General features: G+C 37.1%; 1 protein-coding gene across 2 annotated transcripts in view; it reads right to left on the minus strand.

Moving 5' to 3' along the window:
- Window positions 1-1285: 1285 nt before the first annotated feature.
- The window catches only part of SH3RF1 (SH3 domain containing ring finger 1), a 93046-nt gene continuing 76481 nt past the window's right edge, over window positions 1286-17850 (minus strand). For both annotated transcript variants that reach the window (XM_075751866.1, XM_075751867.1), the window contains exons 9-12: window positions 17524-17783; window positions 13077-13435; window positions 10660-10994; window positions 1286-4045 (exon numbers count right to left, since the gene is read on the minus strand). In XM_075751866.1, coding sequence (XP_075607981.1) covers window positions 3877-4045; window positions 10660-10994; window positions 13077-13435; window positions 17524-17783 — 1123 coding nt within the window. In that variant the 3' untranslated portion in view covers window positions 1286-3876. The remainder of the gene's footprint in view (window positions 4046-10659; window positions 10995-13076; window positions 13436-17523; window positions 17784-17850) is intronic.

Genomic DNA, 17850 nt, shown 5'->3' on the forward strand with positions numbered 1-17850 from the left:
ATTTGAGAAGTATACATATTGCAGATCCATGGTAAGAATCCAAAGATGACGAGTGCATTGGCACGTCCCACAGAAACCAGTGGCATCACTTTTTTACTGTGCACATATATGAAAGACTATACTGTCGGAGTTTTAGTAATGCCAGACACAAATCTTTTTAAGTAGACAAGTGGATTCTTGTGTTTCATTAAAGTCAATATACACCTTTAAACACATTTGCTTAAAGCTACTGGAAAGAACAAGCCAGTAAATACATTTTGCCAGCCCTGTGAAAAAAGCCAGAATGCTCAGAAGCCATGGTTTTAAGCGTATGCAAAACTATCGTAATTGTCATTACTGCTATAAGGCAAAGGTAATGAAGTGAGGGCGAACAGGATTTCAGGCACCTTTGGCAAGCCAAATGTTAAACACATATTAGAATTACTCAATAATTACAATACCAAAAAAACCCCCCAATCCAAAGAAATAGTCTTACATGTACTGCACAGCCATGATGACTTTGTGTACTTTTCTCCTATGGACGCTGATGTCAGATCACAAATCTGAAAAACAAATAAAGCTGCTTTTCTATATTCTCTATTCTGCATTTCTACAAATCATGTTTCCCCTCTTAATTAAGGAAAGTTAGACTACATGCTCCTTCTTTATAGAAAGAACTTAATGCTGTGGCACTGACTGCTAGCAGACTCTAGGTCCTGGTCAGTCTTCGTAACTAACAAGGAGTCTATCGCAGTAGCTGAAACGTCAACAGAGTCTAAACATTATTGCAAAAGCTTTTAGGATTAACTTTCTACCGTTTTCCCTGCAGCCACCTGTGTATAACAGAGCCGTATCCGCATTCAAATCAAGATCTATTTAGGCAGTTACTGTCTGACTGCTGTAGCAGCAAACTTCTTCAGGGCAGACAAGTCTCTTGCCACCAAACACTTTTGCCCCCAGTGAAAGTTCAGGTAGATGCTTCACCTTCATGGCTGGGGACTATCTCTCAATATATATCCAGCAGATCCACCATGCTAGACACTTCTTCCTCAAGGGAAAGCACTTTATAACTACTATGCACCTGATATGCTGTTGACAAGACCAAACTAGTCAGTCATGATGAGACTGAGATCGAAGTTACCTACCTCTTGTGAAGTTACTTGCAGAAATAAGGACATGGGAAAGATCAGCCAGATCCTTACTTCTCTCTACAATTTTTGCATTATAGTCATCATTCCAAACTTCTAACATGAAATCTGAAGACTTTTTCTCTATGAGCAGAAATATCCTCCTATGAATTCTGAAATTAAGTTCTGGTAATTTTATTGTCAACTTCTTTACAAGTAATTTAGGTTTAATGTTTGCATACACATTTTGATTTAGCTGTTTGCTAAGAAAATATTTATTAGGATTGGAAGTTTAACATAGTAAATCAAACACTTAACATTCACTGGACTTCAAACAGATATAAAATACCTTACAAAATTGTTTATGGAATTACACAACGCAAATGCACAGGGTTTGTCTGTTTCTACACTGAATTAATCCCAAGCCAAAACCAAAAATTAACCCCTAAAAGATCACAAAAAAGGCATGATAAACTGCATTTTTGTCATTGTTGCACTGCTATGTAATAAGCCCTTTTTACAAACATTTACTTAATGTTCAAAAAATCAATTAAAAAGGTATTCCATCTAACAGAACTATTAGATTAACAGCTGATTTTTAACTGACTTTACACCATGAAATTCTATTAATAGAGGTACCTTAGTCACTTAGTTTAAAATATGGAGAGCAGAGATAGAAAAAATTAACCTTTAGTAGTCTTTAATATAAAATGCACTAAATTTTCCAAAATAAGAATATTATGACACGCTAGTGCCAATTTATGCTGACAAAAGCTGATACCAGCTTCTTTCTAACTAAAATTCATTTCACAAAACCTTTATATATTACATGAATATTCAAGTAAACTATTTAAAAATATTTAAAAACACAAAAAACTGAATTATACAGTGTTTCAGAGAGTTGTTTAATTTGGGAATGCTGTCAATGTCCAACTATATATATTTATAATATATTTTTTCTTATTTTTAAGACCATCATGATACTACCTGATATTGCAAGAAATCTTTGTCATTAACATTTGATATTTTTCAATGTATAACCTCAAAAAAATTATAGGGATTTAACACATCACTGTGTACTTTTTCATCACTGTTTCTGTGTACTGTACGACACTGAATCAAGCTACTGGCTTCCCTTTGTAAAGTGCTGAGTACCAGCCAAATTACATCAGATTAAACTGGAGGTGAGTGTGCTCAGTGTCTTGCAAAAAATCACCACTAAACTGCTATAATCAAACAATAAAAAAAAACCCCAACAAACCAAAAACAAGTTCAGCTGAGTAGCGTGTGTGTTCACCAGTGTCAAATCTCTAACAAAACCCTGAAAGACTAACAACACTTTTTTTGCAGGCTGCTTTCTTTATATCCATCAGCTGCAAGGACATGAAAATATTTTATTAATGATCCAAACACTGGACACCTTCTCTGCTTGAAGGTGAGTTGCTCACTAGTTTTGGTCAAGTGGCTTTTGGGAAACTTTCAGAGCAAAATAACACAGCAACAGGAAACTGGAATGGAAAATGCCAACCATGCACAGTTATATTACTGCAAGAATTGAGTAACACATGCAAGACAAAGAAAAGGTCAGAACATACCAAAGTAGCAATGGTTAAGAAGTTAGTAAAGTTTTCACAGTGTTTCATACAGCCTTTTACTTTAACACAAGTGCATCACTTACCACCACTATTGCTCAGACATTTTAAAACATCTCTTGGCCATGCAGATCAGTTTGAGAAGAAAACATAGCAAATTACACTTCTTAGGCATTTTTAGACATTAAGTACAACTTATAATTTTATTTTTATATTCAGTCTTATCAAACAGATGTTTTCAAGATATAATCATTCAAAGTGTTGGGCTTTAACATTCCTTCCAATTTTGTTGGATCCTGAGCGCTAAATGCCCAAAGAACTGGCCAAATATACAAAGCTAAGCTTTGTTCACATAGCCAAGTTATTACATAGACAGAAGGTATAGGGAATTTCTTATTGGCACTCCTAAATTTCTTCCTTCCTAACCTTGAGATGATCCTAACCTTGAGCTGGTTGAATTTTATTCAGTTGTTCACATATATCTTTGCCTCCTGGAAACATTACTCTACTTGGGTGACTTATGAAGGAGTAGAACTAGACTCAAGAACACCACTGACTTTTTTTTTTTTTTTTCTCTGTCCAAAGAACAAAATACACGTTTTTCCCCAGTTGGCAAATTCTATTTGACGCCACATCACCACCACTCAACATTAACTCATGAAACAGAGACTTACTCCACTGTCAGACACAGCAGGGGAAAAATGTCCAGAGGATAAACGGGAGGCTCTTTATCAGATATAATTGCTTGCTCCTAAGGAGAGAATCCAGCTTCCCCTTAGTTATTCTTTCATAAATTAATAATTTGTTAAAATCATAGTCACAAGAATGTTAGCTATTACACAAAATTCAAGTTTAAAAAAAACAAGAATAAATTAGTTACAGCCTTGTAAACAATTGTTCATTTATGTAACATACTTGGGGGGAAAAAAGTTCCTCTATATAATAAATCAGACAGTACAAGGCACACATCACAATTAAGAATCCGAAGTGATAAAACCAGCAGATGCTTTCATCTTCTTTGTTCGCTGGTGTAATTGTGCTATAGACACTGTAAAAATATGTAGATTTTTGTTTACGTTACAGTCATTTGAAAATATTTCATGACTGTGCTTTTTCTGGTAAAATATTTGTGCTATTTTACAGTACAGTATGATTTGAAGCTCTTGGAATGAATCTTCTCAAATGTTCTCTACAAAGCTGCCAGGGAAAAGGCCAGTTTTTCCATTTCGTTGCAGAGTGCCTTTGAACCAGCCATCCTCACGTTTTTTGTGTACAAAAACAATGTCACCTTCCTTCAGTTCAAGTTCTGCTTCACTCTGAGGAGGATAGGATACCACAACCCTGTACCTGTGTAATTAGAAAAAAATACCTTAGTTTAGGTTCTTTTTTAAAAAAAAAACAAAACCCAATGCTTTAAAAAATATTCCTCTGCATGTTAAAACTTATTAAAACAGGAAACTGCCTAGAACTGTTTTCTGAGCACATAACAACTTAAAAGTACATCTTGAACAGAAAATAACAGTAGCAGCGTAATGAATTTAAGTTGAATGTATGCATCTCCTATCAATTTTTTTTTCACCAAGATCCCTGTAAAAAAAATACATAAAATGGTTAAATAACAGGAGAAAACTGCAAACACATTTTTGGGTATAAATTTGCAGACTCTTCCAGCCAGCGTGACTTAAAAATAACCAAATCATTCACAGCACTAACTGGGCATAATTTTACGACTTTATGGTTAATATGATGTTATCCCAGGGAAGGCTCTTAAGGGAAGGCACAGAACAAAGTAACAACTAATAAAACCTATTAATTTGCCTTGTTTTTTTAAATTATTTTCATTTAGCTTGGAAGCTTTTCAGGATAGAACGCATGCCATTTTATTTGGACACAGTTGCACAATTTGTGTGCTACTACATTAGAAATAAACATTTTTAAAAGTGTTCAACGCAATCATTTTCTTAAGCACCTGATTTTAAAAAAAGTATATATTTGCATTTTTTCACAGTAAAATCACTTTTCAAATATTATAATATTTATAATATATAATTTCAAATATATATAATTCGCATTAAAAAGAGGCTACACTCCTCGATCTCTGTTGTTAAACATGCATAACACTACTCAATCTCTTCCAGATTGGTTGGAGTTCACATCAACCTAAAATCTAAGTGTTACGGCTCTGTAGACAATTGTGTCAACTTCTTGATCAAGTGTTCTGATAGATATTACAGCTTGGTTTCTATTTACACAAACAGTAATGTCTGCATGTTGAGGTCAAGTAGAATCCATGGCTGACTGTAGAATTTAAAAGCTTCTAAGGTTAAGAGCCTTAAATGCAGTGCTAGGTGATCTGTTGGACAAAATCTGATTTCCAGTTAAAATCAGAACACTTTGTACTCATGAAGATTATGTATTAATAGATTATGATAAATATTATCTTAATAATCTTAGGATAAAATATCTTAATAGATTAAGATAATAAATTAGCAATCTGATGAAAACACAAAATAACAGGACACTTCTAGTAAAGGATGGAATACCAATCATAGCTCAACACACACATAATAATCCAAGTTAATTCTGTAATATTGAAATGAAGAAACTATATTATCACAGCACATTTTACTCAAGAACATATAAAACAAAAATGAAGGCTGTCCATGTAGTTAAAAGTATTCAGAAAAGAGTAGCCGCACTGTATAAATAAAGTATCTTGGGAAATCTATGTATAGCAAATCATATTAGGACTTAATCAGTTATAAAATGTTATTAGTGACTGATAAACTATGACTTTATTTCAGTTATTACAATCCCCAGATTTCAGAGCACTGGAATTATTAGGTTTGTGCTTCATAGAAGTTACCAAGCCAATTACAAGATTTGTTAGTGTACAGCTTCAGAATGTTCTTCATCCAACCTAGGCAGCATGGTAGATGCCTGCACTAACTTACGCTGTGGGTAACTCGAGGTTTAATGCTGACTTAGGACGTAAGAAGCAATAATTTTTAATAGACTATAAGTTTAATTAAGACTGTAAACTACTTGAGATAAAACAATAGCCTCTACTCAGCTAGGACAAGATAGTAAAGGATAAAGAACTGCAATAACACTATAAAGAACTTCTACTATTGTAATAAACGGGTTGCTTTCAGACTGAAAATTAACCAACACGCTACGTAACACACACACAGAGCACTAGTTTTATCCAAAAGAAAGCCTGTTAAAAAATTAGTTTCAAGAAATAATACCTGCCTTACTTACCTTGCATTCTGTCAAATGCTGCCCTGTAAACATTTGACTTGAAATACGCTTGGTTTCAAACGCTGTCCGTCAGTAACCTCAGTGCTCTCCTCAACTGATAGACTAGTCTGTTCTTTCCTTAGCTTCTGCTGCTGCCTCCCCAGTGTTAACAGAAACAGCTTTGCAAAAACCCATCTTTGCCATCCCTAGAGGATCACCAACTTGCGCAGAAATACTGTTCTCCTGAGCTTTCTGTACAGTTTTGAACTCCCTCAACCCTACAGTAATTTAGTACTTCTTGTTAACTTTTAACTTCCCAACTACTTTGATATCCATCTTGTAATACAATGTCTAAACCAAAGCACAACACTCCTGGTGTCAAGATGCTATTTTACTATATTTTTCAATGTTTAATGAGAAGAAACCCATCAGGCTTTTCACCTTTAAATCACACCTCCTTCTTCTTTTCTTATGACAAGCCATCAAATTTTACACCGCAATTTACAAATTCTATTTGCCCAGATAGAGGTGATCAGACCCAGACTCATTGCACATTCACACAGGTGTCTATTCAGATCACCTCCTATCACCTATGAAACAAAAGCTATTTTTCCATTACTTATTCCATCATCTACAACATACTGCCAAAATTACCAATTTCACGCAGAGTTAAAAAGCTTATGCTTCAACTCAGAAGTTCAATTGCCGGGCCCCTGGAGTAAAAGAATCACATTTACTAAGTGCGACCTATGTTTTGGAAAAACATGTTCATTACCACATATCTGAGTCTTCCAAAATCCTTCCTTGTTTATCTCCCTATTCAGTATTCACAAATGTTTTCAGTGCCTGAAGGCCAAATTCACAGATCAAATAGAATGGTCACCTAATTTATAATATTTGATACACCTGAGCTGCACAGTGTGCATTTTCTTCTGTTTTCTTTGTCTTATGGTATTTTTTGATAATTTTCAAAATATTATCCTAATACTTTTTAATCAGCTAGTGACAAAATATTAGTATTACAAAAATAAAAGTACTTTAGCTTCCCAGAAGCAGCCACTGTATTTGCTGTCAGTTCTTTCCTGATATTCCTAATGTGTCTGGCTCTATCCCACGGTGCTCTTGCATTTTGTTATTTGTGAATATATTTGGGGAAGGGAGGAGGGGGGGGGTGGTGGCAGTGGTCTGTCTTCACATTTTTCCATTCTACTTTTAATTTTTAATATTGGCATTTCTTGCACTGTTCAATAACATGAAAAAGATTATCTATTTTATGTGTTTCTCCCTTTCTTCATTGCTTCTGTTTCACTAGACACAAAATACTGCTTTTCTTCCCAGCTATTTGGAGTTGATTTTTGGACAATTATCTGTGTTTTTTCTGATCACTAAGTAGATAAAAATATTTTCTCACATGCAGAAAATTTTAGCTGAGAAAAAACCAGAAAGTTGGAATTACTATTATTATGCAAGTTAAATTAATACTGAGTATTCAACTTCTTGTTTTACTTTCTTCTTCTTGCACTTTGAATTTTTACTTTTCAGCTCACCTATACCCTACTGTTGTGCAGCTCTCCTATCTGCTGAGTAGGTGCCTTAACTCATACAGATAATCAATGCCCAACTAGGGCAGACTGATTTTCAGCGTTTAACTAACAGCATTAAATGCTGCCAGATGTGATAAAACCTACTACCCTCTAAAGCCACTGGCCTGCTCACTGGAAGCAGATGTTACACCAGTCATTTTATGGTGGATAAAATGACTTAGGGTCAGTCACTTTAATCACAGAACAAAATTACTGCTGTCCTTCACTGTAACTGGTTGAAGGATACATATTATGTTTTAGGATATGCAATGATGTGTGTTTAGGTTCAACTTCAGGTCTTTAATACCACTGTGGGGTGCTGGGAAGTTTATTATTACAGTGCTGTATATGTACTATAAAACTTGAGGCTATTTAATCAATATTTCCCTCTAAAAGAGAAAGCTCATGAAAAAAGCTTGAAATACTCTTTTACCTCTTGTCATGGAAAATACTAAACCTCTGAGATAACCAAACTACTTTGTTTTCGTAACGTAACATGGCTCCCTCTGGGAACTGCAGGAAGTTGGGTCTATCTTTTTAAAGAAAAGACAGTGATCCTTGGCCCTGTCAGTGCTGCATCAATGCAAGAATCATATCACCCAAAGACAACTTGTGTCTTGGCTGGAGAATCAGAAGAAATGACCAAACACCACTGCAAAGTCTCAGGTGACAGGAATTCTCCAAACTGCTCCGAACTGGAAGTAAGGCTTGGCTGAAATTTCTTTTTAACTTTGCTGGTCCTTCTGTACAAGGAACGCATGAAGGACCATGGGCCACAGTGAGCAACCTAGTGCACAAAAGAAGAGTGAATACAGGAATGGAACTACGTTACTGGTTTGCTACAGGGAAGACCTGCAATAGTAACATAGAAGGGAATGTCATCATCTTCCCTTTCTTTAGGGAAATGGCCTGCGGTATTAATTACACATCTGCAAATCCATGCCACAAAGAGCTTGTTTGCTATCAAACAAATCAAATGCCCATCCATTTATTCTGTATGATTGGAAACAAGTTCACAATTTTTACTTCCAATTTTCTGTAGAACATACAGGAAAGAGGTACTCTAAGACTATCTGCAGTTCTAGTGAATGGAGAAGCATGGAGAATAAGAATTTGCTATTGCGTCTTAAAGGAAGCAAGGACTTTGGAGAAAACTCTGTATCCAAAGCAGGAACATTCTCAAGTGCTTTCCAGAGTTGAGCCAGCTACTTTTGCTCCTAATTCACACAGAATAATCAGCAGAACTTGACTCCTAAATCCTCTGGTCACCTCTGAAAATAAAACTTGAACACTAAAAAATTATACTGCAAAGCCAGAGTCAGAACAGAGAGAGTACTGTTTCATTTTCTAAACAGATTGTAGCCTGTGATTGGAAATGTGGTACCTAAGAGCAGAATAATCTTAGCAGGAGATGTCTCTGTTCTGTAGCTTTTTGTTGAGCTTATTCTCATGAATATTTTCCTCCTCAACCCCAAATTTTCACTGAAGATACTACTGCATCATCAGCATGATTCTTAACCATCCCTTCTTGCAGACTAATCAAGATTAGTTGATGCTTATAAATTACTTTGAAGATATTGAGTACAATGTAAGTGGTAAGCATTATTAAGCAACACATTTTAAGCAATTCAGCCTAAATAAATGGAAATATGACAACAGCACATCACGAGGAAAAGCATTAACCCTGCCCTGAAAAGGCAAAAGAGAACCCAGATGAAATTCTATTTAAATACACTGACCAAAATATAGCAATTCTGCATGAATACCACAGAGAGTGATCTTGTGGTAGCAGTTCTCTGGTAGTAATTACTTAAATAACATTAAGGATACAGACATATATTAAAAAGAACGTTTGAGTCTATGCTATTACTATATCAAGAAAACTATACAGCATCATGTTCTGTAAGTCATTCTGAGAAAAAAAATGCCCATCACAGAAGTGAAAAAATTGCTTTTTGTAAAGATGCAAATAGCTTTACACAAATATCCACTGGTCATGCCAGAATGAATTTGATACTATTTTCACATTCAAAGCATAAAAACATATTATTGTGCCAAACATACTTGTGATAATGTGAAAATAAATTATGTTATTCTTAAAAAGTCTTTCAGTTTTTATTTTCCATCTGTGTGTTATGAAATACAAATTTCCTGCAAGAAAATTGCATAGAAACAGTAATAATCTTTTAAAAAATATTAAAGGTGTAACAGAAGTCAAATAAAAAACAAACTAGAAACTTACAACTGTCTGGCTCTTAATATATGAATGTAGCTTAAGATCAATGGGCCTCTGGAAACACAACAGTATGCCCACCGTGAGTTAATGGTATCAGAACAAAGTCTACAATAGTCAGCATGAATCAGTTCAGTCCTAGAGCTGTTAACATTGCAACTCCACTATTTTTTTTCTGCACACCACACAATCCTGTAGCTACTGCAAAAGAAATCCTATGACGCTCTTCATATTGCTTGTCTACTACCAGGAATAATAAAAGAAGACAGTAAGTTCAAAAACTGCCACTTCCTTCACAGTCCGTACAATCTACTGAGGACTTGGAAATTTGAAAATAATAGGTGGACACAAAAGAAAAGTGACAGAACTTTAAAGCAACTGCCTGGCAGTTTCAGAGTCCAGACAACTATGTGTTTTTCAAGCTCACTTGCCAGGACACAGAGGCTGCCCTAGAGCATGCTATGTGGAGTGCACAGTAACAGGGCATTCAGGTAATAAAAGTATCTTTGCAATAGCTCAAGAAATCACATATTAAGTCTACTCATAAATAAGGATCTCATTCAGCATATATGCACTGCTAATAATCTTAAAGGCCTAACCTGATAGTCATAAATGCAGTATTAAAATCTGTTCATGTTTTGCAAAAGAGGCGGCCTATTTTATCTACCTCAGTTCTCCCACCAGACCTGTGATCACCATATTTGAGTGTCTATTGATTCCAAAACCTCAAAGTAACACGAAGAGTAAACAAAGCATATATAAACACATAAAGCATTGTTAAAAATTGTTTCATTTTGCTATAAAATCTCAGCATTTTGAAGCAGTTCTAATACACACTGCACGTGTCAGAGAGTGGATTTTTTTCTTGGTTTGCCTGAGTCTAGCTGCGTAGGATAATTTACCTTTCACAGACAAGAGGCCTGGATTCATTCAGGACTGGACCCAGGGATGAGCAGGGCTGCCGAGGCGGCGGCACTATTGGAATAGAGGAATCCAAGGAACTTGTTTTCCAATGCAGCGTCTCCTGTGCCAGCCCAGAGACCTCGCTGTCAGTGGGACAGGATCCAGCTTTGCTGTGACCACCTGCTGATGGAAGCTCTGGCCCAACTGCACCTTGCAGGGCTAATTCTGCGGCTGCTTGCTCAGCCTCCAGTGTTGGTGATGCTGGAGGTGACAATCGGGGCTTGCGTTTCGTGGATGCTCCAGAAAGCAGTTTCAGCAAACCTTTTTTTTCTTTCTGTAAGAAAGCAGTGCCTCATTTTAGAACAAAAGTCTCCCATGAAGAGTTGAACGCTTCCTTCTGATAGATGCCATTGTGATCAGAGAGGACTCAGTAAATTATGAGGAGATATTCGAGATTGTAGAAATTACAAAAGATAATTATGGAAATTATAAGAAAGAAAGATAATTATTAAAATTCTAAAGAGAAAAACAGTAAGTCATTTAGACCATAAACTGGCTAAGTCCTTTCACTTAGTTAAGTTAAGGCTTACCTTAAAAGCCAATGCCACTGGCCCAAAAGGTTGTCTAGAAAAAGGAGTGAGGAGTTAGATTCCCACAATGGGAATCTAAGAAACATTTCATTAACATGGAAGTTTCTAGGTAGGCATAAAGAGTCATTTCACACCAAGCGGGGAGAAAAGTCTGCCCTGGAGGCTGCTGTTTAGATAAGTGTCTTTTATTTATCCTCCCTCAGTAAGGGAAGACCTTCATGATTTAGCAGAAATTTGCCACAAGGGGAATGTATTGTATTTTGCTGCTCTGCTTAGAGGGGAGAATTGTAAACATTCCTTTTGCTTGTCCAGACAGGAATCCCTGAAGACTATTACTTAACCTGAAGAGAATTATTTAAGTAGCTTTTGTGCTTCTTTTTTCTTTTTTTTTTTTTTAAGGGGTGTGGCAGTGATCTTCTTACCAACCCTTCAACTGAGTGAATTTAGTGCTTAAGAGAGGTGCCAGATTGTAAGCCCTGGAGACAAAAATAAGCTATTTAACCACAGAAAGAGAAAAGCATGAGCAATGTGAGATTTTTCTTATAGCTTGGGATGCAGTGGAATTGGTGAACTGTGAATGAAAAATCCTCTGACCTTCTTCGAAATCTCCAATAACTTAAAGCAATTTCAGCAAAGAACTGCTGTCTAGCAAATGTCAAAGAAAAAGAGAAACTCAAATAAATTAACATAGTCCAAACACATTAGCATCTTTAACCTTAAACAATAAATAAATTTTCTAAAAGCTCTGCCTAAAGGCACCTCAGTCTGATTTCAGTGGCTATGGCTAAAGTAATTTTAAAACAAAGTTCTAGGTACCTCCATTCAACAATAATCAACAAAAATAATTAAAAACTGGGTGAGATTAGTGTACAGCCTATGATTAAAACCTTCATAAACTTCATTAAGGAGTACATGTGGGTGAAAAGCAGTAAGGTAAAGTCTAAAACATTTGAGATGTAAAGAAAATTTTCAAAAAGAAAAAAAAAATCTAATGACACCACAACTGTAAAACCAAACCAGTTAGAAAGTTGGAGCAATGTTTCTGCCTACCATATAGCATAATCACATGGCTTGTTGGACAGTGAGAATGAGTTTAGACACAGAGGAAAATACTTCAAATTGAAAGAAGGAAAGCAGAATCACTACAGACTCTACTGATCTACATTTTAAAAAGATAGAGTTACATGCTTTTTCTTCTTTGTCCAATAAACATTCCTCGTCATTTATTTTTCATAATCTCTCAATGTGTCTGCTTAATAAGGAAGGCAACCTAAAGAATACTGATTTTCACTAAATATTAGGTCTAGTTTATTAGACTGAACTTTTTATGTTCCTGCAAGTTCATGTTTGGTTGTTTTGTTGGCATTTTTTTTGTTTTTGTTTTCTTTCCTCATTACTGGCTTATTAGTTACTAATAAGTACTGATACTTACTGGTAACATTTGCTAACTGTACAATGTTCTAAAGTATTCAGGAAACTCACTGCAGGTAAAGGAAAACAAAATGCTTAAAATGCCAACAGTCAATCTAATAGTTCTTCTGAACTTTATCCATTCACCTTTTGTTTTTTCTGCTTAAGGCATGAACCTGCTACCCTATTTTAACCCTTCCCCAAGCTCTGCTCTGGATTTTATCCATCCAAAATTATTCTTGTATGGTCAAGAATAAATTTGCCCATAGCCGTAGTCACAACATAGCTACCTGAGTTTCAGGCTTAGTCTTAAAAACCTTACAATTCAGCAAATCTAAGAAAAAAATATGGATCTCTTAAAAGTTAGCACAATGAAAATGGGAGAATTCAAGGCAGTGATTTTATTTTCTACCCACCTTGCCATCCTTGTCTACTTTACTGACAGCAGCATTTCCACCAGCTGCTAAAGCACTCTCTGGAGATGCAGGAGCTCCAGGGTGAGTGTTTACAGTTCTTCCACTAATATCTCCCTCCAAAGATGAAGCAGCAATGTTGGAAGAATTCAAAGAAGCTGCTGCACATGCCAGTGGGATGGTTGAACGGTTCACATTCACAGCCGTGACATAAGCAGCAGTATTTGGGAGCTGGGGCTGGAGCTGCTGGGAGGCAACAGAGTGGTGGGGAATGATCACAGCTGCAGGAATAAGGCATGTTGGACTCTGTGCTTGTATGGGTGTGACTGCTGCCGTAGGTCTTTCTTGACTGTGTGCAGCAACTAGAACAAAAGAATAAAATGTGAGAGGAGTTCCTCTTTTCACAAGACACACAAAGTGAGGTACAGTCACTGTGTTATAACTAATCAGTCATAAGAAGCTTCCTTCCTACCGTTGTGACTTCCATTTATATTACTATAATGACATCTTACACAGCATCAATTTTATCTCACCAGAATAAAGAAGTAGCATATGCCACCCTGCCAGCACCAGTACGCAACAGAAGAATAACAGCACTGCAACTACTGTGGAGAAATCCAAGCTGCTAAGTAAAATGCTTCGCATGCAGAGATGCAAAGTGAAGATTACATTTTAGTTCAGAAGAGCTAGCGAAATCCTGCCTGGAACTTGTTTGTTCCTTTTAATATGCTGTGTAGTTGTCAGGGCACATAAACCAAAGTAGGAAGAAACACTCCTTATAGAAGCTGCTAAAAATATAATTGGATTGTTTTCCTTAAACTATTCACAAAATCTACAACAGATTTAGTGGGTCTTTCAAACAATAAGTACAGTGGCAATTACTGCTATGAGTGGTTTCTCTGAAAACGTAAGCTATTGTCTCTTGGGATGTTTAAAAATAGAAATGGATTTACTCATACCCCTGCGAAATAAAAGGAACGTCTATGCTGGAAGTTGGAGAATAGCACAGGGCTGAAATACTAACCAGGGCTGCAGCCTAGCTGCAAAGCGCAGAGCTCTGCGTGAACTAATTTATCCCTTCCAAGAAGCAAGGTTCCTATTACAGTTATATGGTCAACCATACATGCTTTTGGGTCATTTCAACAGCTTGGGTCTCTCTGCGCCACTGGGTGGTATGAAGTGCAGACATCTTACTCGAACAATACAAGGAAAAACACAGCATCCCAATGCTGCACAACCTCTTTCCTTCAAATACACTGGAACCTAGCATCTAAGGAGGGGTTATCCCTCTAGCTTGGTGCATATGCATCTCAAATGTATCAATTCATTCTGATTTTTCAGATACTAATTAGAGTTTCAGGCTTGTTAAAAGTGATATCCTGGAATCAAGCTTCCAGCAGTTGCTGTCTTTATTTTGTTCTCTACAAATTCTCCTGCTAATTTGGTTAGATTGCATCAACAGTATATTAGACTAAGTTCACAAATCTGATATAACAATCCTACAGTATTATATCCAATTACAATCTCTTAAGATAAGAAATACAAATTCTTTCTTAAAAAGAAAGCCACACTAAATGCTACATCTATTTTTTGATATGTAACCTCTCCCCCGTAGCAGACCCTTTCTAATTCTGAATACCACGAACATTTCAAAAAGGAAGATAAGGAGAGTGCAGCAAGATTTTTTGTGAAAAACAATTATTAACACTGCCTTTTGTTCACGAGACAAAGTCAGTTTTCTTACAAGTAGCTGCTATTCTTCAAGGTATGTCTGTACTCACATGCAATCAATGGAGTACAAGCATGGAATAGCTTTCTGGTTTTGTTTTCTTATCCCTGATGGAATTCATAGGAAAAATGTTTCAAGTCACCCTATTCTCATACAGTTTGTCCTTTAATGAAATAGGCAGAATATACATTTTCTTCCCAGTTCCTTTCAATCAAAGAATGCATACCCCCCTCAGCGAGGGTGACATCAAGCAATTTCTCACTATGATTATTTGAAGAAGCATCCTCGAAGTCCTGAACTAAACTGAAAATGAAGAACAGCCTTGCAAAATGCAGCACTGATCTCTGAAGCCTCATCAAGAAAGTAACACTCAACAAAGGTGCTAGGGAAAGCTCAAGATGATCACGTTTCATGCTGACTACAAAGTTCTCTGTAACATTTGAACATAAAGCAGCCATTATTGCTTCAGTTCTCAGGCCCTTATAAGGGACAGATCTGTATTTGTGACTGAACAGTACACCTTTACACCGCAATCCAATGTTAGGTTCTCTGTGAACAGAGCACAGCCCCTTTGATTTTTCCATTTTGGACCTGAAAAGTTGGTGGGAAGTATGTTGTCATGTCTTCCAGCTGTATGGAACTGTAAGAGCTTATTCATCTTAACAGCGATGCAGAGATGTGGGGACGGAAAGGCCTCTGGAGCCCACAGGAGCCTTCTCCTTTGTGCTGTCACTTGCAAGCTTCTAGGCAGCTCAAAAGAAGGATTTAGAGTAGAAACCTCCTATGGCTGAGAGGCAGGAAAGTACAGATGCTTTGCTTAGTTTCTCTGACCAGCTGCCAATAGCACCTGGTTATTTTTATTTAAAGGTAAAGAATAAAGTTCGCAGCCTAAGATCAGGCTGGAGGAAGATGCAGCCAATTAAGGAAATAAAATATCTAAAGACATATGTACATATCCTACTTCCAAAAGCAAACCTGGTGCTGACATCATGCATAAGGTGTTTTAGGAGATGCATGACTCTGAAGAGGGAGTGGGCTAATTCACGGATCCTGAGACCATAAGAAACAGTCATCCTTAAGGAGATAACACCATTTGCATATTTTGCATTCTCTTCTGCTCTGCCAATAAGAATCTCGTAATCAAAAAAACCCCAACTTTGGTCATGACTCTCTCAGCCAAGAGATCTTAGGACCCAAATTCATGGCTGAAAGAGGGAAGGAGCACCAGGCGTGCTGGTTTGGTAAGGGATAATTTTCTTCACAGTAGCTAGTAAGGGGCTATGTTTTGGATCTGTGCTGAAAATGATGTTGATAATATAGAGATGTTTCTGTTACTGCTGAGCAGTGCTTACACAGAGCCAAGGCCTTTTCTGCTCCTCACCCCACCCCACCAGCGAGTAGGCTGGGGGTGCACAAGGAGTCAGGAGGGGACACAGCCGGGACACCTGACCCCAACTGACCAAAGGAATATTCCACACCATATGGCATCATGCTCAGCATATAAAGCTGCAGAAAGAAGAAGGAAGGGGGACACACATTCGGACTGATGGCATTTATCTTCCCAAGTAACTGTTACGCATGATGGAGCCCTGCTTTCCTGGGAACAGCTGAACGATGGGAAGTGGTGAATGAATTCCTTGGTTTGCTTTGCTTGCATGCATGGCTTTTGCTTTACCTATTAAACTGTCTTTATCTCAACCCACGAGTTTTCTCACTTTTACTCTTCCGACTCTCTCCCCCCTCCCACCATGGGGGAAATAAGTGAGCGGCTGTGTGGGGCTTAGTTGCCAGCTGGGGTTAAACCACGACACTGGGATAGTTTGAAATGGAGTAATTTTTTTTTCTTTTTTTTTTCTTCTGAGGCCCTAGGAGCAACTGGAACAGATTAGGCTCCAGTTGTGTGGTATTTTCCTAGCCTGGCAAATCCACAGAGGAGTGCACGGATTTGGTAAACAAAAACTCTTGAAAACACCACTATCAATGTTTTTGGATCTGGGTTTAAAGAACACGAAAGCATGTTTCACTATGATGTGGCCTGCCCCAGACAGTAAAGGCAGAGTTATACCTGTCAAAAATACGTTATTTTATGACATAGACAGTATGTGTCTTGAAGCCAGTATAGCCTTAGTGTTTCAGAGTCAAAGCTGAAAGAAGTTGCAGTCAAATTTAGAGAACAAACTGGAATGCCTAAGGACCAACCCTAAGCCAGAGACCTGAAAAAGAAGGAATGAATGCTAAAGGTCTTCAAAGATGTTAGGAGAGAACTTAAACGTGAATGCTAAATTAGAGCAATCTGTAGCTGTTACGCAGTTAACATGAAAAAATAAGCTATGACTCAGATGCTCTTATCACTTTTATTACTATACGAATTGCATATGAGTGGGAAAGCTCAAAGAATGCCCCTATCCCAGATACTGCTTGAATAAAACAAATTCCACCTAAAGTACTTGCATATAAATTCCCAATAGTAGGAGTATGTACGTACACACAGTTGCTTAGAGGAGAATAATAAAAGATTCAACAATTAAGAGATATATATTGTCACTTCAGAAAGGATTCAACTCTAAAAAATGACATAAAAAAAATGCCTTGAAAAACCCCCACACACATTTACATATATCCTGACTCCAGCCACTCACCCAGACAGACCCTACAGTTTGTCTACCACACATAAAAAGCCTTTTTTTTTTTTTTTTTTTTTTTTTTTTTTTTTTTAATTACCTGTTCTAACTGCATTGCGAGCCTGGTTGACTGTCATTTGTCCTGTCACGTGCATAAGAACCTTGGTTTGTGGACTAGTTTGGATATGCGCTGCAGAAACCACAGCTGTGGGTACTGTGCTGGAGTTCACTGCCACACCATTCCCCTGGAGCTTCTGGGATGTTCCACTAGCCGTGGAAGGGCTGACCATAGTTACCACTCGTCCCGTTTGGCCAGCAGTAGACATGGGAACTTTTGTTTGTGACGCACTTGTCACTGTCCTGCCAAAATTAAAAGTAAAACACTAAAACACAACTGAAAAATGAGCTAGTTACTAAACCCCACAGC

Source organism: Balearica regulorum, chromosome 4 (assembly GCF_011004875.1).
Source record: "Balearica regulorum gibbericeps isolate bBalReg1 chromosome 4, bBalReg1.pri, whole genome shotgun sequence".
NCBI classification, from domain to species: domain Eukaryota; kingdom Metazoa; phylum Chordata; class Aves; order Gruiformes; family Gruidae; genus Balearica; species Balearica regulorum.